At 40.8% G+C, this 27124-nt stretch overlaps 1 protein-coding gene across 2 annotated transcripts; it reads left to right on the top strand.

The window, feature by feature from the left end:
* The first annotated feature begins 7145 nt into the window (after positions 1 to 7145).
* LOC139629520 (BMP/retinoic acid-inducible neural-specific protein 3-like) lies at positions 7146 to 24642 on the top strand. Of its 2 annotated transcripts, XM_071492185.1 has the most exons (8): positions 7146 to 8252; positions 8410 to 8711; positions 12396 to 12598; positions 13923 to 14140; positions 17329 to 17434; positions 18978 to 19214; positions 21652 to 21874; positions 23275 to 24642. In XM_071492185.1, exons 2-8 carry the CDS (start codon positions 8443 to 8445, stop codon positions 24407 to 24409), a joined length of 2391 nt encoding a protein of 796 aa, XP_071348286.1. In that variant the 5' UTR covers positions 7146 to 8252; positions 8410 to 8442; the 3' UTR covers positions 24410 to 24642. The 2 variants fall into 2 exon arrangements, with proteins under 2 accessions (XP_071348286.1, XP_071348285.1); XM_071492184.1 differs by having other exon boundaries at positions 7146 to 8711.
* Positions 24643 to 27124: the final 2482 nt, after the last annotated feature.

Below are 27124 nucleotides of genomic sequence, written 5' to 3'. Positions count from 1 at the left end.
GCTGCCAGTTAATCAATATAACCTTAAAGGTATTCTGTGTCAGAGCATTGAAAAGGTTATGGTTTGTCTTTTAGGTTTATTTTATCACTGAACACATTATTTAATTAGTATGACAGAATTCACTAATTAGCAGAAAGCACAAAGTACAGTTTAGGCTGATGGGAATGCACAGTAATTAGTTTAGTAGGTTTATAGTGAAGAAGCATTATGTATTTGGGAAAATTGAAACTTTTGAAAGTTTAGAGATGACCAAAGTTATTACAGTTCATCCTGAGGGGAACATGAATGTCTGTACCAGTTGTCTAGACATTTCACTAAAAAACAGAAAGGTCAACCTCATTGTGGTGCTAACAGGAACTTCAGGGAATCATCAAATTCACGAGGTTTCATCCTCAAGGGCCAATAAACACCTCTGCTAATTTTTTTTCCAATCCATCCAATAGTAAGTTGAAACATTTCACTTGACAACAAACTCCTTATCTGGTGGTGCTAGATAAACACAGCATCAGCATCATTAGTGATCATCCTCTGGGGGTCATGACTGTCTCTACAAAATGTCATTGCAATCCATCCTATAGCTGTTAGGATATCTATCTAAAAGCCAAACACACAGGACTCTTCATGGTGGCCCTGGAAGAGTCAGGGAATCACCACAGTCAGTGGCCTTCATCCTCTGGGGACCATGAATGTCTGTACAAAATTCAATGGAAATACTCTCAGAGAGATATTCCAGTCTAGAGCAAAGTGGGGGACTAGCTGCTGGTGTGAGTAAAAACTAATATCACACTCCTAATTTCACACTAGGAGGAAGTTCAGAAATCATTATGGGAGAAAAGTGGTTTATCTGTCTCTTCTGATCAGAGGAAACATGAGCAGTATGACCTTGCAGCCGGAATGCATTGTTATATATGTTTTTGGTATAATGAGCTTGTGGGTTTTTCCTGCAGGGGAATTTTGGGCAACTGAACTTCCCATGTCAAGCAAATTAGTAACACAGCCTCATCTAATGAGAGCTGAAGGTCATGCCTTGTTTTAGAAAACTGCCACCTGTACACTTTGAAAAAGTTTGGAGGTCCTCTGGAGAGCCAGCAAACTGGTTTATTTGGAAATGGTGCTACAGGTTTCTGAGTGTGTACACAGCTTTGTCCACAGTGAGGATGGATATATTAGCAATTGTTTGGATTAGATGTGATGTGATGTATTCAAATGGCACCAGCCTGGCAAAGTGCTCATGATGTTTTCTTTTCACGTGTTAATGCGCCACTGACCGGGAAATTATTTCATATTCACTAAAGCTCTGCAAAGCTTTTCCTGCGCTAAAGCTCACAAAAATACATTATGATGCATGAGGTGCATCGCATGGCTGTCAGATAGATATAACATTCATCTTATACAATACTCAAATGATGACTTTGTTTTTCCATATGACCAAGGCGACTTGAATAGAGTCCATCAAATAATCCTCAGTGGCTCTTTTTGTGTCTCCTGGGGAGCTCAACCCTGATTCTGAGGCCAACAGTGTCAATCAATGGAGCGGCTCAGCATGGGAAGTGCAAGTTCATTAGTGTTTCACAGCTGCAGCCAAGAAAATAAATTCAGTCATTTCAAAGAAATGTGAAGCAATTCAAATAAATAAAAAGGGTCACCACAAGCTGGCTAAACAGTTACATTACATATGTATCAGTAAGCGCGTTGAAGGTGTTTTTATATGTTTAAGCTTCATTACAAATCACTTTACAAACCAGTGTGTGTTTGTGCTTTTTTCCTTTTCAACAGCAACTTAATTCTATTCTTTTCACTTTGATTGAAAAATCAACTCACAGAGACTTGTAAGGTGCCTGAGATCGATAATCCATCACAGTGAACATCATACAGTGTCTGCTTTTGATTTTGTCAAGGTTAAGTCACTGCTGATGGGGTAATGCACTACAGACTTTTTAAATCAAGCGACACGAACAACTGCATTATTGCATGATAAAAAGCACACATGATGGATTACTACAAATTGAACTTCAGGTTTTATAATCAGATATCCTAGAAGAAATCATCTGTAGATAGTAGTAGTAGATAATCCATGGAATAAAAACAATCTATACAAAATAACTAATAAGCCCTACTCTCAAATCATTAAATTCAATTTCAGGTGCACTTTCTCCCACTATACTACAATAAAAGTTGAAAAGACCACACATAGAAAAAATACAGCACTCTTTGGGATACATTTCAAATTCGTGAAGAGGTCAACGTTAAGTGGGTTCCCCTGAGATACAAATAAATAGTAAGTGAGTACGAGTAAAGAGGAAATTAGCACAACATTTTTTAAGCAATGGATCACGTGACTACTTGCATGTGTAAAGTGTCGGACCCAGTAATAAACCCACAGAAAATTATGACCAGACTTTGAAATTATGGAGCTTTACAGCATTGTTTTGGTTTTCTGACCTGTAACTTTATTCACTTTTCTCATACGATTGTTTTCAGATGCAGCAAGCAGGTGTTTTCAGCAACAAAGCTCTAAAAATAACACAATACACTACCTGTAAAGCATCAAATGACAAAGTTAGATTCTAGCTGGTGAACATAGTGGAGCATTAACCAGCTAAAGATATTTCTCCCAGGAGAGACCAAACACTGAGTTAAAAGGAAAAGAAATGTTTAATTTATATTTGCTGTGTGGTTAGGAACACACCACCAAGTGAATGCCAATGTTACTGGATGTACCTGCGCTGGCTATGTAAACAGGCAACTGTTTGCTCACAAGTTCAACATATCTACACATCTTTCACTTTCACATAAAAACAAAAAATATGAATGAATTTAATATATTAAGAGTATCGTAAAATTAACCAATCATGGTACTGATAATATAAATGCTAGAAAAAACAATTAGGGGTCAAAAGGAAGTGCAAGGTGATGTACACTTGGGAATTCATATGGAAATGAATACAAAGAAGTGGCTGACTGGGGGAAAAAGTCTATTCAAAACTACAAAATGCACATTTGTCAGCTAAAACAAGCAAAAACAGGTAATGTGTCTGCAGGAAGAGGTGACAGAGGCGAAGGACAGACCTCTGTACCTGATTTTAAAAGAAGACATGAGCAATTACTATTATTATGCACAATCTTTCCACTCTTTTATCTTGACTGAGCCAGAAACCAAAGAAACTGAGACTGAAAAGAGAAGGATTTGTGTTAACTGATTGTTATTATCAATTGATGCATCCCATCAGTGCCCTGGTGTAAAAGAGGAATGATCTCTGCCTGAGAAGAAAAACATGAATGTTTGCTTTGTGACCTGAAACACATACATTCATGAGTGCTGGATATCTTTTATAAAGGAAACAATAAAATAACCCATCCCAATATGAGTTCATGGTGACTGATCGACTTCTAATGAGAAAAGATTTTTATTTATTCTTTGAATGTGGAGCCTTTTAAAAGCAGTGCAAAATAAGTAGCTCACATGGATCTGGCTGTTTTGTGTTCTTTTTATTTTCCCTCAATGCTTTCACTATAAAATAGTGTCACCTGGTGCAAGGAAACATACAGATACTTTTTTTAAATAAAATGTAGTTCACTTGCAAATTACACTGAGTCTTAAGTTTCAATTATTTAATGAAAAAGCTGAGAAACATTTATATGGTTTTAAAACAATTTTTCAGTAGTCTTTAAATGCAGTACAATTACCAAGCAACCGCCCAGTGATGACCATCTCAGAATAGTTAGGCTATAAAGACACAGGGAAAAACAGAGGTGACTCAACGATACCATAATGTCCTCCTTGAATTTCCACTTCATTTACATAAATTAAATATAAGATATGTTGCTGTAAATATGAAGCTAAGGCCAACAGGCTGTTAGCTTAGCTTAGCTTAGCTTAGCATAGCTCAGCTTAAAAACGGGAAACACAGAAATAGCTAGCTTGGCTCAGTCCAAAGGTAACATCAGTACCTCTGAAGTTCATTAACAATATCTGTCTCTTTTGTTTAATTCATACACAATCTGAAGTGTAAAAACAAGATGTCGGTGGGGTTTGTGCCACAGCCTCACGGTAACAAAGGGACAGGAAGTGATAGCACCTAGCAAACAAATAAACAAGCACATAATCACTGTAACACCACACACTGAAGCTTTTACACTTCAGTTTTTGGACAGGTTTAACAGAAGTGATACAGCATACCAAGTGATAAAGTAAAATGGTGATAAAGGGAAATAATAAGGATAAAAATTCACAATTTATTCAACACTAATAGTTATTGAGTGGAACATGTAAATAAACTTTCAAGTGAATTGATTTACATGCTCATAGTAGGTTTGTTTGGTTTTTAGCACATTACAGGAGAAACATATCCTGAAATAGTTTATGAAAAGTGCTGCTACTTTATTATCCCCATGAGCAATAGATTGAACTCAAGGACTCAATAATTACCCAGGAAGGCCATGAGGTGTATTTCTGCATATATGCATAATGTTATTCAAAGGCACCAATCATCTTCAATGCATGCATTCATTGGCACTGCGATCATGAGGTTGTTTAATGGATAGAAAAGCAGTTTTATTTCCTGAGTGGTGCCACCCTTTAGTTAGGCTACCTTTTCTCTGCACAGATGTTGGTGTCCTGTTGTGTGACAGGCGTTCGGTATTCTAGGTCAGCCCTCCAATGCTCCAGTGTGACTCAAGAATGAAAGGGCATGTACAGGGAAGAAACAAAAATAGCAGCTGGGCCACAGAAGCCAAAGATTTGACAAAGCCTCGGACATGTGTGTTCCCTGACCTGAATAACCAAGAGAGCCGCAGAGCTCTCAACCAGGTAAGACCCCAGACGCGTTGGAAAATAGCACTATTTTTCTCTCTCATCCATAGACACTTTTCATTTGTTGTTTACTCTCCCAACTTACAGTAAGAGCAATATCAGAGCTGACGCAACATTTTGCTCACTCAGTGATTTACTAAAAAACAAAAGGCTTCACAGAAAAGCTTATCAATCCTAAAGTCATTTATTTTAATAAACCTCTGCACTGAGAACATGTTTAATGTGCTGAAACGATCGCTAATGCGCCTCAGCCCCCTCACACTCTCATGAAAGCGTGGGAGCATTTGCTGTTTCGTTTCCAAACATCTCTTCTCCGATGCCTGTCCAATTACTCACGCTGAGAGGTTTGGTCCAATCGTTGTCTTCACTCCAGGGTTAAATGGAATTAGCAAAGCCAGGACCTCATCATCATCCCTTCCATTTTGTTTGCACTTTCACATTCACCACCTGCCAAGTTACATCGCCTTTCCATTTTGGAGAGACTTTCAAAGAACAATGGGCGCACCGCACAGTGTGGCCATGATCTGCTTTACACTGTGCTCATCAACTACAATTCATTCTTTCACAATAAAAGGTGCAGAGGAAGTAATTACTCAGTAAAACACATTTGTCTTTGGGGGGAAGCTACAGTGTGTTATCAGCTGAAACAGAAAGAAGTATGCAGAACTGTTTGGGAGATGCCAGAGCTCTTGAGCAAAATTAGTCATTTTTATGTCCTTTCAACAGAGATAATGCCAAGTTTCACATGCTCACACTCACAGACACACAATCCTGCTGTATGCCAAAGCCTTCATGTCAAGTAAGGTAAAGTTTAACCTCTTTCCCCTCACTTCCAAATGTGGGAGGAATTCATAATGTCATTCCTGACTTGTGATTACTTTGGCACATTGCATGTTGGTGGGCTGGAGGCATTTGTGTTCAGGCATATTAACACCAGTGCCATGTCAGGCCCTTTCACATCATCTTCCTGGACAATTCTGAGTTTCTCCGCCTTTTTCTCATCTGCTGGATTCAGCAGGTTGATTCAGCGGATGGTTGGGGCGCAAATGATCAAAATAGGCTACATTCGTCCTAAAGCTCAGCAGGCAGCCGGGGAGGGAAAAGGGAGGGGAGGAGAATGAGTCAAACGAGACATGACAGAGAATTTAAATAGAGAGAAGAAGCAAAGAGGCTGAAAGAAAGAAAAAGAGACTGCTGGTAGGGGTGGTGGAAGGGAAGTCAGACGCAGAAACTAGGATAGAGAGCGTGAGGAAACCAAAGGAATGTGGAGGGAAGAGGGAGAAACAAGGGGCTGGAACTTTTCAATTACAGCACACACAGACAACAAAGACCCAGATTTCAGGAGACTATAACAGTCTGCAGCCCGGAGGGAAAAGCTCATTTAGCCTCCTTCATTTCTCTTATCCTTTCTCCACACAAATTACAAGTTGGAATATTTAATGCGTTCCTTTTGTTGCACAAGCAAATGCAAGCTTTGCTATCATTACAGATGTCCCGAATGCCAAGATCAGCTACCTGGGGAGGCAAATCCTCTTATTGGAAGTGCAGCAGAAAAACTGGCTCTTGCTTTAAATTTCAAAGTGTTTCAGTTGATTGGAACGGGCCAGACGTCTGTCAGCAGCGCCGATGGTGACCACAGCTATTTAGGCTTTGAAGACATGACCCCTCGTTATTGAATTGACTCTCTTAATTTGAGCTTGAAAAAGAAAAGAATCGTGGCCTGGCATCCTGAGGAGCGCCTGCCAAACAACATTACAGCGAAAGGGAATCAATAAAAGCAGACTATTGATTCAACCCCATCATGGATAACAGACACTCTCCTCACAGCCCATTTAACACAGGGAGGCCTTTGTCAATCAGGTTTTCAGCATGAATGACAAGTATAATGACAAGATGACTTGAAAGAGCCAGACAAAGGATTCTAGTGGAAAACATAAAGTATAATAGCACCAACATCAAACAACTTCTGGCTCGGGAATTTATCTTTTTTTTTTTTTTTTATTGTCATAATCCCCGAAGAGCAGACAAAAGAATCTTAATAAGAGATTCATCTGCTTCATCTGCTGTACCTGTCGACCCCCCTTCCCCAAACACACAGATGCACACACACACACACAGATCTACGTCCCTGCCATCTTCTCCACCATAATTTGAAGGCTCATGGCAGCTAACTTTCCCCTATCGCCATTCAGCTCTCACATGTCTGAAAGATTTGTCGACTGTGTGTCAAGTGGTTGTGATGTTGCTGCAAGGGAGGCAGGGGAGGGGAGGGGATATCCAAATCTGCATCTGTTCCTACACCTGTCTCCTCGCCCATCACTGTCTGAAAAAAAAAAAACGCCATTAGCAACAAGAATCCACACTGAAATGTTCTGAGTGTTCAGAGTTTATTATTTACAAGTTACAGGTCAAACATTTCTTCCGCATAATTAGGAATCCGAGCATCCTTTTATGAGAGGAAACTGTTCTTTTATGTTTGGATGTGTCAAACTGAGTGCACTCCTGAACTTGAATCACATCACCCAAGAAACCTGTACCAAGATAATGGCCTGCAATTATTCTCACTGGTAAATCCAGCAAGTGTGCATGTCATCATAGGAGGGGTCGAAGTGGGCCATTTAGTTCTGCAGGCTGCAGGCTTTGAAGCTGTAGCACAGGACAATAAAAGGAGATACACTGAGAGATGATTAGCCTATTATCAAGCTCCTTTTAACACTTTTAATGTGCCACTTTCTCAAAGAGAGAAATAAGCTGTGATTGCAAATAATGAGGATGAATTATGTGAAGGTAATGGTGAATGATCAACGCAGCCCTGATGCAAAATGCTCAAAACTTGAATCCACTCAGGCTGCATACATTACCCTCATCATGATGCACTTGCTCGCCCTCTTGCTATCTCACTTGGAAAAAAAAAAAACAGGGGGAAGAAAAGCTCTGTGTGTTGCAGCAGGCGCTCATTCATCCACCAGCTCACTCAGCAGAGGGGGGGAAATAACAGCTCACATGCAACTGCAATTTATCCAGATTTTTTTTTTTTTTTTTTTTTTTGTCACAGCGACCACTTTAAGGACCACACAGTGCAACAAAGGGATTTCCTCTAACATGGAAAAATCCACCTTTTGCATTCAACCTCAGGACATGTCTCTGACCGCACGGACATCCTCCAAATGAGCCCCCGTGTGTTGGTGCCTCCGCTGCTGCAACTTCTCACCGAGGAGCGCAGGGATGCGCGGATGCTGGAGCATCGTCCGCCGAAATAAAGTTGAGCGAGAGCGGACATTAAGTTGGAGCAGCGCCTGAAAGAAACGACTCACGAATCGCGAGTTAATGAATTTTGTCGGATCACTGGACGGGAGAGGTTTTATTCGCAGCTCTCGCAAGATCAGAAGAGTTCACTTATTCTTGAGAGCGCATCGTTTGGCCCCTTTTGCAAAATCAGGCAAGTGTCTTTTAATACAGCCTTAAAAAAAAAAAAGATTTGATCATGCACTTAGTCTGTTTAACTCTTCCACATCTGCTCGACTGCTGCACTACTTTTCCATCCCTAAAACGTGTGAAACTGTAACTCTATCTTTACTCCTCTGTCCTCCTCTCAGTCCGGAGAGAAATGAGGTGTCGCTGGGTGAAGCATGAGCTGTCAGAGAATCAGTCATAAGCGGCTGTCTCTGCTATGGGAGGGGGCGGCTCTCAGCCTGTGGCTCTGCTGCTGCTGGACCTCCAGGGCCGCCGCCGCCGCCGCCGCCGCTGGAGCCGCAGCCGCCGCCGGACAAGGCGACAGCGCCCAAGGCTCCCTGGGTTGGCTGCTGTCCGATAAAGGGCCCTTCCAGCAGTCACTGGAGTTCACGGAGGCTGCGGAGAGATACCAGCAGGGCTTCAGCACCAGATACAAGATCTACAGGTGAGACAGCCGTGTGTTATGGGTGTGTGCTGCATTTACTGGAGGTGTATTTTTCCCCCCTCCCATAGGCTCTCTTCTTCCAGTTGTTTGAGGTTTCTGCTGTCGAGTGCACATATAGCCTACATTTCATCCAAACATGCCACTGGATAATTTCACTGATGAGCCACTCTGAGCTGGAGAGGGACTAATCAGCGACAGCAGCTGCTGTAGTGTTGGGAATGAAAAGCTGCTCACTCTCAGGATTGCCCTCACAGGTATCACACCTGCACCGAATTAGTCACAAGCTGATGAGCAAATCTGAAGAACCGCTGTAGCACTGCAAAATTCACCCCCTTCCACCTGAAAAAGTGATCTGCTCTCTTGATAGCATCAAACATTTATTCCATTCTTGGGTTTTTGTTTCAGGGTATTTGGCATTTGATGGCATCTTTTTTTGCTGAATGTCTCAAAATGACCCCTGCTGCTGGAGTTAAGCCAGTGACAGTGTGTGGACAGCAACATCCTGTCAGTGACTTTCTGCAGCATCCCTGAGCTGCACTTTCAGCTGCTGCTGCTGCTGCTGCTGCTGCTGCTGCCTCTGCTGCCTCTGTCTAAATATTCCTCACAAGAAAGCTTCGGGCTTGCAGTGTTTTCCTGCTTTGTTGCAACTGTGAGGTGTCTACAGTATTTCAGTCAATGCACGCCACTGCTGCATCTTTCACACATGCAATAAGCTGGATCAGACATTATATGCTGTATGTGTTTGTGTATGATTTTGTCAAAAATCAATGCGTGGTGTTATTTAGTTGCTCCTCCTGCAGTCTTGCGTGGTTTATCAGTGCTTCAGGCCCAGCACTATGTATCTTTATCTGTGGTGAACAATGCTGAGGGTTTTCCAAAGTGAATGTTTGCATCTATAAATCAATTGGTCCATTATCTCCTCCCAGGGATCTTTTAGTTTGTGGTGTTTATCTCCATGTGACACCTGCATTTTTTCAGTGGGCCTAGTGCATAAATGTCCCAATGGTCCCCTGACTTGAGGTTTCTTCTTTTCCGAACCCTGCTTCGTAATTAGTGAAAATCAATGAAAGTGACAAAGAGGTGAACCGCTTGGAATGTCGAAGGCGGGCGCCATCTGTAGCCTTTTGGCTGGCTGGCATTTTACCACTCAGGGGGTCTTTTACCCTGAAGCAGCGACCTGTAAACTGCCTGCACACACTGCCTGCTAACCCAAAGGCTTTTTCAAGGATTGGGGATTATGAATTTTAAGGCTAACTCAAAAAGAAGACTCAACCAAAAAGATTAAAAAAAAAAAAAAGAAAGAAAGAAAGAAAAAAAGAAACAGCTGCTGTAAGAAGATGATCGCTGACTGGAGAGTCAGTTTGGGCCAGTTTTCATTTCCTCCACCCATTTTGGCCTATAATTGAATGTCTCAGATAATATCAGGAAAAGTATAAACTGTGGAAACACCAGAGGCATTTATTCTTAGAAATATGTCATAACTATATTTTACAGTCTCCACAGAGTTGCAGATGCTCCATATTTTTCTGTGTGCTCTAAAATAGCCTGGGGGGCCTAAACTGCTGTTCTACCCCTCTGACCTCTGTTACACCACCATGAGCATCACGTGCCTATCAGTCATGCAGCAGCATGTTATTAAACTGTCCATCTGCTCTTCACAGCCGCTGCGTTTATACTGTAGTTTTGTTTCCCCTCCAATGATCTGTTTTGATCACTACTGATTGCTTACAGTAGGTACAGTAAACCGTCACATTGAGATTCCCGAGTACGCTCCTACAGCAAACATCCCTCTGTTTTGCTGTGTGTGCACGCTGGTGGAATAGCTGTGAGCTAAACCCTGGGCTGGGTCTGCGATGCCCATCTGTCCACCAGTGACTGACGCTCGGCCTGTCCCCTCGTTATGATGATTGGCTGTAATGACACACTCCACACTGTCCCAGTTCCCCAATTATTTTTCTGCCGATCGTTTTTCTCGTGGCAGTGATTTGATTGCCTCCCAGAAGGAGAGGCAAGTACACAGAGCAGCAGGCTGCATTGTAGGAGAGGTAGACATAAGCTGATGCTGTGGAGGGAGGGAGAAATGGAGGGAGCTGCTTTTGAGTTGAGTGAGACTTGTGTCCAAAGGGCACGAGATAACAAACGATGGCAGCTGATGATGTGGGACTTTATTTTGGCTTTGCGCCTTTCTGTAGCTGTGGGAGTTGCATTGCAACAAGTTCTGTTTAACCCACGCAGGAGTTATTTAAAGCTGTGACATGCTCGTTCAGACAACAGTGAGCAACAAGAAGGTTTCTCAACCTCTGGCTCTTGTTCCTCAGGGACAACCTGCAATTTCCAGGGGGTACATGAAAAGATTGTGGAGCAGCAAAGCTGATATGATAAAGGAGAAATTATGATTTGGTTAGAAAATAAATGCATATCCCCATATTTGTCTTTAGGATGAAAATAAACACATTTAATTTGACAAAAAATGGTGAGATGCTCATCTTTAGTATCCCAATCACCAATAATCTCTAGCTATGACAGGCCGACACAACAGGACATTTTCCTCAAGCCTGAGTTTTAACGTTTTAACACTGAAACACCACTTATCTTATTCAAAGAGAGCAGTTCTTTTTAGTGAAAAATAAACAAACAAACAAACAGTTTGACATTTTGGGAAATACATTTATTTGCTCTCTTGGTGAGAGTTAGATAAGAAGATTGATAGCAGTCTTGTCTGGAGGCTAACTATCAAAGTACAGCCAGCAGCCTGTTAGCTTAGCTTATGCGTACAGATTGGAAACAGAAACAGTCCTCCTGGCTCTGTACACCGTTAACAAAATCCATCGACCAACACCTCTAAAGCTCATTCAGTAACACGTTCTATCTTTTTTTGTTTAATCTGTACGAGAAAAAAAAGTGAATGCTAAGCTAACCAACTCCTGACTTATTCTTCATATTTACCCTACAGATACGAGAGTGTTTCTACTTATATAACTCTCTGCAAGAAATTAAATAAGCATATTTTCCAAAATGTTTAAAGTCCTCTAACCCAGAACTTTGTCTCTGTTTTCCCTATTTTCTTTCCAACAAATGGGATCGAAAAACACGGTCCGGTAAAACAAACAAGAAACTGTTTCATTTCCCAGCATGGAGGTCTAAATGTAGTTTTTAAGCCTACAATGACTATGTCATGTATGACAAAAAAGTGTGACCACTGTATTATTTAAAATATATAATATCCAATATGTATTTAATGGTGTTAAATCCAGAGTTGTGGGAGTGTTTAAAACAAAAAAGGTTGGGAATATAATAAATAAAATATACTTGATGCAATTCCCACGGGAAGTGCAAATGAGAATCTAACAGTGCATAAATAACCGACCACAACCTGAATGACTTAAAGGCCACTCTAATCGTGTACTGCATTTAAAAAAGTAGGTAGTTAAAAAGTGGTTCTCTGATATATCAGAGGTGTATTATTAGAGCTCTTGAGGGGATACAACTTCACAGCTGTATAATATATGTGTCTTAAAGTATGTAACACACATTCACCCTCTACTGTGCTCTCACCACAGTTTGTTAAACAGCAGTCTGGGGCCTTATACACAGCTGAAGGCCTCAATCAAGTCAGCAAAATGTCTCTGTGCATGTGTACGTGTGTGTGTGTGTGTGTGTGTGTGTGTGTCTGTCTGTTGCCAGGGAGTTTGGTCGATGGAAGGTCAACAGTCTGGCGGTAGAGAAGAGGAACAGTTTTGGTGGCAGCGGCGGTCTGGCTCTGCCCCTCGACCCCGACTTCATACACGCCATCCGCCAGCTGGGGAGGCGGCCAACCCTCCAGACGATTACAGAGAGTCTAATCAAGAAATATGGCACCCACGTCCTCCTCTCTGCCACGCTGGGAGGTACAGTAGAGTCCACTGAGCTTCAAAGGATGCCTGATTCACAGAGCTTCTAATGTGTTTTTTTTATTTTTATTTTTTTTCAAGCATTTGGTGCACTGATTTTACCGTCTGTTGCTTTCTAAACAACAAAGCATGTAATAATTTTTCTGGATCAGTGTCTTTTGGCTCATAAAAACTGCAAATCACTCTGGTTTAGTGTACAAAAAATAAATTGGAAAAGGCAGAAAAAGACTGATTTAATGTTTTTGTTTGGCTGTCAAACAGCATGGTTCCCTAAACAGAGATTCATTACTGTTGTACAACACTATAATTTATACACAATTGGCTTATCCTTTCCCACTTTAATAAATCATTATGGCAAAGTATATTGTGAAAGAAGAAGTGAAAGCATACGTGTGAAAAGTGTATCCTGAAAGAAAATAACACAGATTTTAAGGGACTATGCAAGTGGAAATTTTTGCAGAAAAAAGTTATCAGTTAAAAAGATTATTTTTATGTTCGGATCACTTTTATCTCTCTCTCAGAATTTTAGATAAAGAACTTCTTGCACCATCCACCAATATTCAACAATCTCTCATCAGAGTTGCATCATAGAAAAGACAAAGATACAATTGTCTCCTCTGAAAGACCACAATACCCCATAGGAAGTTTTAATGACAGGACACAACTCCTCTGTCTCACCTGGACCAACTCTTGATCTCTTGATGTTGCAACTGATGGATGTCCTTGTTTTGAACATGTATGGGCCTGCATTTAGGTTTACCTGACAAGGACCTCTAGCAGCCATGTGAATTATGACTTCTTTGTCAGGAACAACTGTCTTCCTGTTTCCTTCTGTTTTCTTTTATAACTCACATCACTGAGGAGTTAGGAAAAAACAAGTTAGGATTTTCCTTCAACCGAATGCCTCAAACAGCGTCTTACAAGTCTTAATGAGTCTGTTGTGGTAGTTTAATTGGCTGCTTTTACATTAGCCATGTGATATTTATAATTGTAAGAAATGTCTCCAAATGGACAATTTATTTGTGACCCAGCAAGGCAGTGCTAACCTGAGATCAACTTTGTTTTAAATTCTTGGCAAATATATTTCAGATGATTGAAATAATTAAACCAACATAAACTTAAATAAGCTCCTGAGTAGTTCAGTAGGTTCAGAGACCTTGTCTGAGCTTTTTCCTCCAATCATCCAAACCATCAGTTCCCCCACAGCACTTAATCACTACTGCTCTTTTCTATCTGACCCGAAAAGATACTAATGAAAGGTGATTAGTGCTGCTCTGTCAGAGCTAATGAAGCTCTCGTTCCTCTGCCTGACTGTTACCAGGGGAAGAATCTTTGACGATATTTGTGGACAAAAGGAAGCTCAGCCAGGAGTCTTCACCCTCAGGGGCCGAGGCCAGCCGTAGCAGCAACAGGAACTCAAACAACACCGGGACGGTGACCCTTGAAGCCCTACACCAGCTGGCTGCTTCCTACTTCACCGACAGAGAGAGCACCCTTCGCAGGCTGCACCACCTCCAGATCGCATCCACCGCCATACGGGTATGTGCAAGTCAAAGAGCTTTAAATACAGCAACAGTCTGCTGGGAGATTAAACACCACACACTCACTGCCTGCAGGCAGCAGAGCTGTTCCCCAGCAGAGGGGTGGTTTTTCAGCCTCCAGCATTCACACATGGGAACGGCAAGATACAAAGCATGGAGTTGGACCTGCTTGGTTGTGGGTTCAGCCACTGAGGTCGGTGAATATGTATGAATGACTTGTTCAGTCTTCAGAGACATGAAATGATTCCAGTCTTGATCAATAAATAAATGCATACAGACCTCACTTGGTTAAAATACTGGGTTAACTTTACCTAGTGCCAATAAGTTGTTTTGATGCAGTGTTGGTATAATTTTATCTACTGTATCTTTTTATATCAAGATATCAAGTTAAACCAAGTGATATTTAGTGTGTACAAACATGTTGTCATAAATTAAACGAAATGTAAAATGTATGTATTCATAGTTTTTTACTATGAATGAGGTATTCAGTAAAAGTAGAAAAAATTAAACCTGGTTACAAGTAAAAGTCTTGAATTCAAAATGTTACTTGTAAGTGAATGTTACATAAGTGTTGGCAACAAATGTACTTGAAAAACAACTTATTTTCAGCTAAAATCTTGTTTCTGCTGGCTTTCTTTAGCTTAGCTTCTCATATTGCTGCAGTGATGTAGACGTGTACTTGTGGGTGTGTCAGTACTCTGTGACATCACTGCTGGTTGGGGTTAAAGGTGGAACAGACTTGAAACTTTAACCAGAGAGGGTAATAAAGCACAGCTTTTTTAAAAAGGCAATTTGTATTATGAAGAATGATCCTTGTCAATGTTATCTATATTATTAATATATTAACATGTAGCGTTCAGTCCCATTTAGCTCAGCTTAAGTTGGTGTTACATGCAGGCATATCCAAAGTCATGTTATTTTCAAATGGCAAAGAGCTACTCTCTAATCTTCCTCAGATCTTAACTGCTCAAGGGGTTGAAATTGAAATGGTCACAACATATAAGTGTTAAGGTATTATTATTGATCAGACCTTGTAATTGAAATCATTCATTGAAAACCTTGTTTCCAAGGTGAAACTTTAAGTAAGTTTTGTATTTTCAGGCAGGGAAACACTTGACTTCAGCAACTTTTTTTTTTACCTTTATTTGATAACAGTGATCTGGTCTCCATATATGCACTGACCAGTATCTAAAGAGTTGGATACTGTATAACATTGTGCTCTACATTTTATAACTGGCTATGGAAATCTTGTACAGCATTGTACCCTGTATGCTGAAATCATTTTAGTATTGCATAGTCACTGGATTTGTGTTTCTGACAGTTGTATTTGTCTGTTTTAGTGTTTGTGTTTTTATTGTTGTAACATTGTTTATACAAAGAGATTGTAATCTTGTTTACACATTTTATTTGGTTAATAATAATAATAATTCATAAGCAGCACTTTAATGTTGTAACTGGTTGAGGCGGGGCTAATATAAACAGATTTTTATACTGCTAGCTAGTTTAATCTGTGGCAATGCAAGATATTTTACTAACAGATCATATAGACTATAGATTACAGATTACAGATGATAAAATCTTAATCTGAAAAGTAACTGCTATCAATAGCTTTAAAATAAAAATATTGAGAGAGAAAAATGTCATATATTTCTCTCTGAAATGTAGTGGAATAGAAGTGTATTCATAGTATAAGTAGGAAATACTTAGAACTTCAAAACTGTAAGAGTAAAGTTTTACTTAATGACGACCTGGTAGCTCAAATTGAAGATGCTTTAATACCAGCTCAGGGAATTCATTTCCATAATTTATTTAATCAGGTAGGATTAAGAACAAATGCTTATTTACAGAATTGGCCAGACACCAGGAGATTCACCTGCAGGGCTGCAGCAAGACTGTCGAATCTATCGCTCCTGTTTTCCTCTCTTCGACATGTAGTTTATTGTAACAGAAAACTCGTATGTGCAGAAGAAACTGGGGAGGAGAATCTAATTTGATTTGTATCAGACAGTTGAATTGATTTTTTTTTTTTTTTTCATAGCAAAATGGTCAAGCGTGTCTTTGCTAACCACCCATTACAGGCTAATTAACTGTTTTTAAGCAGCAGGAAAACTATACTACAAGATAAGGGTTTCTAAGACTTCATCTCCCCAGCAGCAAGCTTTAAAGAGCAGACTGGAGAAGCAGACCGGAGAAGCAGTCGTGCCTCCTGTAGTATAAAACACCAATCATCCATTTTATCATCTGAAGTGGCTATTAGAGCGTACGCATTAATCAGCCCGAGGGGCAAACGTAGATCCTAAAGTGAGTAGCCACTGATGAAGACAAGTGCCCCCCCGAACTGAAAACGTGTTCCTCTGGTTATGCATCAGCTTGATGGATTAAAGATATCATTCCATTAATTTCCAGCCAGGCTGACTTCCATTCATTTGCCATTTTGCAGCATGTGTGGAGTTCAGGCAGATTGAAGATCAGAGCAAGAGAAAGAGGGAGGGAGGGGGAGATGAATACTGCATTTTATGAGGGATGTAAAGCAGCACCTGCGATACATGGCCATTCATTAAAATCACATGTGGTACTGGGGATTCAGTAAGAAACAGGAAAGACTCTGAGCATACATTTATGCTAATACACAGTAAGTTTTGTGGTCTTGTGCTTCCATGTGTCAGAATTTCTAACTCTTGACATCAAGATTAATTACATTTAGAAATGAAGTTAGCAGAGAAGTGAATCAGTTTAAAGTTTTTCAGTTGGAGGGAAGTTGATTTCTTCTTTGAGATCAGAACAAATTATTCTGTCTGAAGAAAGAAAACTTACTAACTGAAGACCTTTTCATTTTACTTCACAGTGACTCACTACATTCAAATTCATTTGAGGCATAAAGGCCTTTGTTGAGGCTGTTAATGTTCTTTTTTATTGTCTTTTTAAAAGAAAACTGCACAAGTGAATGAGTCAATAACATACAGGTCATGTCTGTCGTTACATGATTGATGACTATATCCACTGACTAAACTAAGATTATCTGCTGTCTGTTCTCTAAATTTAATATGGAGAAAGGCATCCAAACTCAATAGAGGATACAGCCAGCACAACTGAGTCACATCTAAGCTGTCTCTCACATAATGAAAAACCAAAAAGACACCAGACAAGGCATTTAGACTGCACTGTATTCTCGCAATATCCTTGTAGGTGACAGAAACCAGAACCGGGCCACTCGGATGCAGCAACTATGACAACCTGGACACAGTCAGCTCCGTGCTGGTTCACAGTCCAGAAAACAAGGTGCAACTACAAGGTAAAACCTGAATCATCTAAATCATATGTCATTACAAACTCTCTCTAAATTTACACTGATGCTGCTGTAGAGTTTGAAGAGTTTTCTTTTGTTTTGTTTTTTGGTCTCTAATGGAACTAGTGGTACTGATCTCAAGAAAGATGATTGATGTCTTGGAAAAAACAATGTACACATTTGCTTTCTTGAGAAGATAAATATGTAAGATATATATTTAATATAATATATATTAAATATGAAGATCCAGTTTGGAGATGGTTCGCTTTGTTGAGCTAACACATTGTTTTTAAACTTTTGCTTTTTCTGTCATTTAACAAACAATATATAACGTGTTAATTAGTGAGCTCTAAATGTGCTAGTAGGCAGGTTTTATTACTGGTGGTCAGAGCCATGCTAGCTGTTTCCTCTGTTTTCAGTCTTTGTGCTGCGTTAACTCGCTGCTGTAGCTTATATTTACCAAACAGATACGAGAGTCTTCATCACCTAACTCTCACCAAGAAAACAGATAAGCATATGCCCCAAAATGTCAGACTATAAATACTGACTTAAAGGACACATCTGGCATCATTCACTGTTTTTCTTATTGTTAGAAACTCTCATGAACAGACTAAAACCAAGAATGTTTTTTTTCTGTGCTTCAGTGCTCTCCATCTTTCCTAGCTTGTCCTTGCTTCTATAGACCACTTTGGAGTGGATGTCACGGTTATGTACACTGTGGAGGCAGAAACACAGTGGAAACAAGTAGAGTGAAATGGGCGAGATCACTGGAATAGGATAAAAAATGTATGATTGCAGTGTTGGATGTCAGATTTGGAATCCAAACTTGTTTTTTATAGGACAGCCCTGTGGTGTTGAAGACGCCCTTTGAAGCTAACCACAGACGTTCATGGTTGCAAGCCATTAAACAGACAGACCGGAGTAATTAAATCTCCACTCCACTCTTGTCCCATACAAAGGCAAAATCAACGATGTAGTTAGTAATGATAAATAAATTAGTAACAACAGCAACTACAAAGCTGGCTTTCATCATGCTAAACACCACTGAGCAGCGTTAGCAACATTAGCTTGTAAGCAGAAGTAGCATGTAAACAAACCAAATTACTCGCAGACAGCTTAGCTATAACATCACTCACTACTTTAATGAATGAATGGGGCATACGTTAATATTATATCAGTGGTGTGACATTTACTTTACAATATTACTGAGCACAATCTGAGCTAAGCCTTGAGATCACATATCATAGGCGTTACAACATAGTGACTGAGGATATCTTTCAGGGGAGGCATCCACACATCCAGGAAGTCCAGACTTTGTTCCCTCTTTGTTCTGTTATTCATTCATTTAACCTGTCTTCTGCTGGCAACCAGTTGATGACACTTGAACACAAACTCTAAACTTTCATTTTTTGGCTCCATCCACAAAACACATCATCGTTGTTTACAAAAAAAAACGTTCAATTACAAAAAAAAACCCATTAATTTTGTAAAACAGCTTTTAACAAAGGTTACTCTAGCCTGACCGGATCCTGTTTTTCACACTCCACAGGTCTGCAGGTGATCCTTCCCGGCTATTTACAAAGCCTCTTCATTGAGGCAGCTCTCAGCTACATTGGCTGTAAATCTGAGGGCCAGTTTGTCTGCCAGAACAGTGACTGCTGGTGTGAATGCAGCATGGACTTCCCTCAGTGCAACTGTCCTCACTCTGACCTGGAAACTCTGGAAAACAACCTGCTGCACATCAGAGACTCCTGGAGGCTGACCAACCAGGAGTTTGAGGAATCTGGTGAGTCAGGGATTTAAATTTTCTGTGAACCTCCAAAATGGGCCTTGAAAATGTCAGTTTGAATTGTGCTGTCAAAGAGGTGGAACATTGGCTTTTAAAATCTGAATTTCAGGATACAGTTGATTTTTTATTTTTTATTTTTTTTTACCACAAGAGAATAAATTCAGACTTGGATTTAAGAGCTAACATGAAAAAAAAACACATGTCTTGTTTTTGCTCTAAATCAATTCTTGGCTGTCAAATACTGGCAGCTGCCAGATACTGAATCAAGAGACCTGTCAGTCATGTGTCACATCAAGTGATGGTTCTGGTGCTCTCAAGGTGCTCAGGGCTGCAGTGGATGAAAATACACGGACCTTTTAAATACATCCATCTGTTCTCACCAAAGTGCTGTGAAGAATCCCTGAAAAAAAGGTAATTAAAGGCAAAGTTTAACATTTTAGGAAATATGTTAATTTGCTTTCTTAGATTGATAGCACTCATGTGTCTGTACAGTATATATCAACCCAACCATTACTCCATTACTACAAAATCCAAAGTATAAAAATAGTCCAGCACATAAGCCCCATAATCCCACAACAGCTGCTGCTTCATTTTTACTATGCAGACATGTGTGTGGTATCATTCCTCTCATCTAACACTAGTCCAAAATGACTATTATTTAAAATTCATTCAATTCAAGTGAGTAGGTTAAAGTTAAGTAATGCCAACAATTTCAAGCTCCCAAAATGAAAAAGGCTAATTCTGCATGAGTTTTTTCCAAGGAAAAAACCAACATGCCAACATGGTGCAACCAACATACCAGAAAAACTAGAATTACTGCCTTATGGTTGTCTGCCTCTGCCAACCAGCCGAGTTGCAGGAAATATGATCACGATCCTCCCTCCCTGAGTTACATTGTGGTATAATGGCCAGAAGTGTTTTTGCAGAACATTATGATGTCACAGTGAAGTTGATCTTTGACCTTTTGGACAGAAAATGTCAGCATGGTATATGAACTTGTGAGTTACAGCAAAAAACAGGTTTTGTGTAGTCACAGTGACCATGACCTTTGACCTTTGACCATCAAATTCTTATCATTTCATCTTCAATTCTAAGTAAATGTTTGTGCCAAATTTGAAGAAGTTCCGTCAAGGCATTTCTGAGATATAACATTCAAAAGAATGGGATGGACGGACAAACAACCCGAAAACATAATGCCTCTGGCTTTTGGCTTTTGCCGGCACAGAGACATAATAAAATTTTTTAAAAAAGATTACAAAGGAAATAAATTAAAGATATAAAATTATAACGTCAAAATGTTACATTATTGGTGTATCGTTCCCCTAATCACTACAGTGAAAGCACCAGTTTGGAGCTCTTTCATTGATTGTCTGACATTGACTGAGACGCTTGATGTATAAGAGCACACTGTATCTTCCTCTGTCAGAGCCCTGTAATGTCCCTCAGCTCCTCGCACTGCGAAAAGGCAGCTAAACATATAAATGAAGCAGCAATTACACAAAGCCTGGCCTGTGCCCAACAGCTGATAATGTATCGCATTAATTTTGTAAATCAAATTACCACAAATACACCATACACACATGGTTATTGCACAGCACTTCACGCAGGCATTCACAGTCAGTTTGTTAGATCGTTTTGCGGCACACATCAGGCAGAGGAACCATCAGAGAAAACAAAGGCAAGGCCATAGGTCTACTGCTATATTATGAGTGTCCTGTTTGGACGTACTGATGTTTTTTTTTGTTTTTTTTTTAAAGTACATACAGTAGCACACCTTTGACACAGACTCCTGTGGTGTTGATGCTGAGTGCTTCAGGTTTGTCTCTATTTTTGGATCTCAAATTGAAACGCATGTATAAAGAGAGTGACAAATGCGTATATGAGATTTGCTAATCGTTTGTACTACAGAGACGTGCAAAGTAAATGTGTCAAAAAGTTTTCACCCTAAAAATGAAATTAAAATGCCAAGGAACTTATTTGAAACACTTTCTTTTTTTTGTTTATGTTTCACACAAGTGATTACTGTTACCATGGCAACCTGCCTCACTTTCACATTGCCGAAGGCAGGCGCCGCAATTTTGCTTTCAGTGTCACTCACTTCTAATTACAGACTAGCTGCTTTGACGGTGTGCAGCTCTGTGTGCCGACAACAGGTGGCGGTTAACATGTATCTTTTCACAGAGACTAAATATGAAAGGAGTTTGTTGTCTGACACGCTGATGAGATCAGCAATCCTCCCTCCAAGAGAAGAAAATCAAAATAACAAAACATGCTTCTCAGGCATGTTGCAGCTGTTACTTCTCCTCTTGAGCTGTTTACTCTTCTTGCACAAACAATGAGGTGTAGACAGTTTGTTTTTTTCCAATATACTGTTATCCTGTGGCTCATAACCACTGGCAGAGTTTACTTATTCATGTTCTTTTTTTCCTACCAGAGGAGTTTCAAAGCTTTGTTGGGAAACTGCCAACCCATTATGCTGTAAACACATCTGTCGTGGAGCACTTGTGGAGGACAGATGCCAGCCTGCTCCAGCGCTACAGGCACCTGGAGACCAGTAGCAACCAGCTTTTCGCCAAAGCTCGCCGCACCGCTAACAAGCTCTTCAGCCTAAGCAAGAGGTGCCGGAAACAGCCCAAAATAGTCCTGCAGCGGCCGAGGTAAGAACCAAGAAAGGAACAAGTGGGAGGAATATTTATATTGTAGCCTGTTAACCCAAGGTGCTCCCCAAAACTTATAATTATGAAAATGATTTATGCAGCAGGCGCTGGGAGAAAGCAGCGGAGTGAGACGGCACTTATTAGAAGGCACTTGAGGAAGAGTGGTTGTGGAGAGAGGTGAAAAGTGCTGACAGGAGCAAACCTGCTTCTCTGTTCCAGCGGTGGGAGAGACAAGAGGGATCATGTTTGGTCAAACGGACACGTTTCGGTGTCTATAGGTTTGAACTGCATTACAATCAATCCAGCATCTTCAAATTCCTCATATACTGACTCATGTGTTTTAACAAAATCACATCCAGGAGTTGAAGCTGCTGTGGACAGTGCAATACTCTTTGCTTAGCTATATCTATTCCTGCATTTTTTTTTTTACTGTTATGGCTGCTGTTTCAGCAGCACGAGCACCTGGATGCTCTATTTCAGCAGCCTATCAGAGAGCACTGTGGTCATAACTTCGCTCAGATTTATGCCCCTCTCATGAACACTCCATGTTGATAGCTATTTCTGGCAGGGAAATTAACTAAATGACACAATCCATCAGTGTGCTAGTCAGAGTGCAGGCACTGCCTCCTCAGTCTACAATCCAATTACACTTCTTTATCACACCCGTTCTGCTTGTAAAAAATAAATTCAGTGGTGGCTTAGGGTGACTTGGTGATTCAATTTTGTAGTTTTGTGTCTCAGTGAAACAAAATATTTGTTTTTGTTATTCATCTGCTTATTTATTTTCCGTATTAACGTTGTACTTATGTTTTACTGTGCTACGTCTATGGTGTAAACCTGAGATAGATAAGATACTAACAGTATTATGATGGGTGTGGGTATGATGTATGATAATGATGTGTGCGTGTGTCTGTGTGTGCCATCACCTCCTATCTGCAACACAGAGGGCGAATTCAATAGATTAAAAAATTCATTTTGATCTGATTTTGCTTGTGTAGCTCCAGCTGAGCCTGAGTTCAGCTCAAATTGTTTTTGCTGCACATCAAAACAACACATATTTTTTGTGAAAGTATTAATCTCGTTGGGCAAAACATTTCCTTTATTGCATAATCACAAAAACATGAAAAAGACTCAAAGTGACAAATATAAATTCCTGTAATGGCCAGTGCAGCAGTGTAGTAAATCTAAAACTGAAGTGTTTAGTGTCCCCCAGGCTGCACTGGGCCACTCTGACCATGTCATGGTCCACCTGATTCCCACATACAGGCAGAAACTAAAACTGTGTAAACCTGTTGTTTACAAGAACCTCCAAGAACCTCCAATTGCACCAATCACCAAAACAAATTCCTTGCATGTGGAAACATACTTGGCAATAAAACTGACTGTTGTCTCTCCTTCAGGCCTCTGCACTTCTGGTTGAGCTACGCCCTCTCCATTTTATACTGCAGCGAGAACAACCAGGTGGGTGTTTACAGTGACGAAAGCCGCAGCTGCTCCTGCCCCTACAACCATCCACCTTGTCAGGGCCTCATTCCCTGCTCTGTGGGCGAGGGTGGCCGCTGTGCCTCCTGCTCCACAGAGAACCGGACACGATGCTCCAGCTGCAACTCCGGCTTCACCCTGACCCAGGGAGCCTGCCGGCCTGCCGTGCCAGACCCTACGGACCCCTACCTGGGCTTGGAGAGCGACCGAGACCTGCAGGATCTAGAGCTGCGATACCTGCTCCAGCGGCGCGACCCACGCATCTCTCTACATGCTGTGTTTGTCAGCAATGACGTGCGCATAAACACGTGGTTCGACCCGTCCTGGAGGAAAAGAATGCTGCTCACCCTCAAGAGCAACCGGGTGAAGTCCAACCGTGTTCATATGCTCCTGGGACTCGCCCTCCAGTTTTGCCTCACTAGGAACAGCACTCTGGAGCCGGCGCTGTCTCTGTTTGTGAATCCCTTCGGGGGCAGCCATTCAGAGAGCTGGACCATGCCTATAGGCCAGCACGGATATCCTGACTGGGAGCGGACCAAGCTGGATATCCCTTTGGACTGCTATAATTGGACGTTGACTCTTGGAAACAGATGGAAAAGCTTTTTTGAGACAGTTCATTTCTACCTGAGGAGTCGCATAAGAGATTCTGTGGGAGTGACAGGAGGGAACAAAAACACAACGGTGTACTATGAGCCTCTGGAGGAAACAGAGCTGTCCAGCAACATCGGCTACATGAAAGTGAACAGCATGCAGCTGTTCGGATACAGCGTGCACTTTGACCCAGAGGCAATCCAGGACCTGATTCTGCAAATAGACTACCCGTACACTCAGGGATCACAGGACTCGGCTCTGCTGCAGCTGGTGGAGCTGCGCTACAGGGTTAACCGTCTCTCGCCTCCAGGGGCCCCACATGTCGATCTGTTCGCCTGTCTGCTCCGCCACAGACTCAAACTGTCCAGCGCAGATGTGACCAGGATACTCACTGCCCTGCAAGCGTTCAGTGCCAGACAACCAAACTACGTGGAGTACGAGGCAAATAAACTGTGTAGTTAATGGCCACTATTTGATGTTTTGTACTATTTCCTTGCCACAGACAAGCCTGTATCCTTTGTCAGCTGGATCCATTTGTGTCAAGTGTGTGGTATGTTGTTCAAGGCTTTGTTGTACAAACACTATGTGCATTAAATTTGATGTTTTTGTAATTTCAGTGTAGTTTTATGGATCAAAGTTAAGATTTCTTTTCAGATGTGAACTATTTCTCTACATCATTAAATTTTCATTCCTAAATGAGCAATGATCAAGTCAAAGTTTGAAGAAAAAACATCCTTCCTAATTATTTATAAAGAGTTTAACGCTGTGTGGGTGTGGTCATAGAAAGAGGCTGATTGAGAAAATGTATCATCAGGGCCTTTAATATTTTTATCACATTACATCTTAATTATACATACACAAACCGCAAAGCTCTGACATGCGCGAGAACATCCCATAGCCTTCCTAGTTTGTCATACACTTTCAGCGTCTATCTCACTGGAGGTTCGTTGTGGTGTGTGCTGTGTTGTTTTTGCCCATCTGGAGCCTCAGAACACAAGGTCTCCATTCTCCATTGAGGGAACAGCCTTGGCACAGATCACTAAGTATATACTGAGAGAAGGGAGGGTTGGGAGCAGCCGTCCTCTGTTCCTCCTCCGTCCCCGTCCGCCATTCACGCTTACTGTGATAGATGAGCTGGGGAACCACAGAGACATGCCCAGCTTCAAACAACAGTCAGCTAGGTATCAGTGACAAGGATAGTACACTTGCCCAGCCTCAGAGCAAGTTGGACCCTCACAAGAGTGACTGTGACCAAAAGGAAATCAGCTTTAATCCCCCACAGGCTGTCAACAGTGGAGCCGTGGGGTAGCAGCATGGCGTGGCTTTGATTAGACTAGCATCTAAAGAGCTTGTAGCAAAGACGTAGCTTCATCAAGATTCACCAGACATGTTTTTCATCAGATTAAAGCCAGACACAATTTGCTCTGATGCTATCGTTCAGAAGGAATGTGAAGAGGTTGTTGATGCAGTTTTGATTGTGAGATGAAATGCGGGGCATAATACTACCACCGCCCTACTGTCATTCAAATTACTGTATATATTACTGCATTATGCTGCAGTATTACAGTAAAAAATCTGTTCAATCAGCATACACGCAGAGTACAGGGTAGATTGGCTCAGCTCAAAGTTGTGATGAAGGCACTGATTTCATTACAAGTTTTAGCATCTTCCATATGCTGCCTCTGAGCACATTGATTTTACAGTGTTATTGACCAATTGTAAGATACAGCTGCATTGTCTCCGGGCTGTAACACAAGTCTTTTATTGAGCTATTAGACATTGCAAGACCATAGTATTGGCTAATTTAGTTTAGTTTAAGTTAAAGTTAAAATTCACTTTTAACACTCCATCCTTTTCTTTTTTCCTTCTGCACTCATTTTAAAAGTTATTTTACTTTAAAGCACTTTATGTGCTGGAGGTAGTTGCAGCAGTAATATTTAATATGCCAAAACCAAATCAAATTGAACTGTGTTTTAATTGACTGCAGGGAAAACGATTGTGTGTGTGTGTGAGGAAGATAGTGAATCTGGACCATGTCCCAGTAAAGGGTTAATTCCTGTGGTTAAATAGTGAGCATCTGGCGTGATTTTAAAATCTTTTTAACAAGCAAATATTATGCATCTGGGTGTGAAAATGTGGCGCCGTGTTGTTGGAAGCAGTCCAGCGTACCTCTGGGGTAAGTCTGATACGGGGAAAAGACAGAAAGAAGGAGTTTGTTGTTATGAGTAGGTCTGGCTTAGGAGACAGGTTTGGTTTAAGGGAAAAACACCTTGTCCTTGAGCTCAGTTTGAAAAAAAGTCTTCTTATGTTCTGGTTCAGTTTGACTCAGAGGGCATCATCCTTAACTAAAATGAGGTTAATGAACAACCGTTTGAGAGAGGTGCTACATTAGCATATTCCAGTTGAACATGCATAAATACTAAGTAAGAAAAAGTTTTATTGCGACTTTTAGTGTCATTAACCAACAACTCCCAAGTGCTCAAAGGAAACACAGCACAAAAGCATCTGAACAAACCTTTTAGAAACTTTACTAAAACCTCAAGGCCTGTATGTACAAAGAAGGAAGAAGTCACAACCGAGGACTGACTACAAAATAAACTTTACCCCCATTTAAGAAATTGATAAACATTTAGACATAGAGTTAGGTGAGAAAACTGATACTATTTTCATCTGTATGCTAAATATGAAGCAGCCAGGAGATGGCTAGGTTTGTTAGCACAAAGACTAAGCTAATGTATCATTTTTAAACCTCAGTCTTCGTAACTAATAAACAAACAAGATATAATGTTTGATACCACTGGACAGATCCAGGCTAGTTGTTTCCATGTGTTTCCAGTCTTTGTGTTAAGCTAAGCTAACTGGCTGCTGGTTGTAGCTATAGCAAACAGATATAAGAGTGGTATCAATGTTTTCTAATTCTTCTCTATGCCTTTAAAATGCAGTCCCAGGTCTGAGTCGATGCCCAAGGGGATACCAGGAAGACGGAAAATGTGATGAATTAGGGGGTCAGCTGGCTCACAGGTCGTAGGGAGTTTGTTGAGAGCTACAAAGTGCACAACTTTGGTAATTATTATGCCCTTTTTCCACCAAAATTAGCGAGTATAAGCGGGATTTTTAAACGTGGGTAAGCCTGCTAATAAAAGCCAATTGAACCATTTTCCACTGACAGTTGAGTTT

The sequence above is a fragment of the Trachinotus anak genome, unplaced genomic scaffold (genome assembly GCF_046630095.1).
Source record: "Trachinotus anak isolate AG129_WGS33_773 ecotype Australia unplaced genomic scaffold, CSIRO_AGI_Tana_v1 ptg000012l, whole genome shotgun sequence".
NCBI classification, from domain to species: Eukaryota; Metazoa; Chordata; class Actinopteri; order Carangiformes; family Carangidae; genus Trachinotus; species Trachinotus anak.
The sequence above is the reverse complement of the archived record's forward strand: the minus strand, read 5'-3'. Positions and strand labels throughout refer to the sequence as shown.

What these genes read in the sequence shown, in the direction of transcription:
- LOC139629520 (XM_071492185.1), top strand. Translation starts at nt 8,443, where the DNA reads ATGAGCTGTCAGAGAATCAGTCATAAGCGGCTGTCTCTGCTATGGGAG. An exon ending in CCTCTCTGCCACGCTGGGAG is followed by an intron (nt 12,599 to 13,922) that starts GTACAGTAGAGT and finishes GACTGTTACCAG; the next exon opens with GGGAAGAATCTTTGACGATA. An exon ending in AAACAAGGTGCAACTACAAG is followed by an intron (nt 17,435 to 18,977) that starts GTAAAACCTGAA and finishes CACACTCCACAG; the next exon opens with GTCTGCAGGTGATCCTTCCC.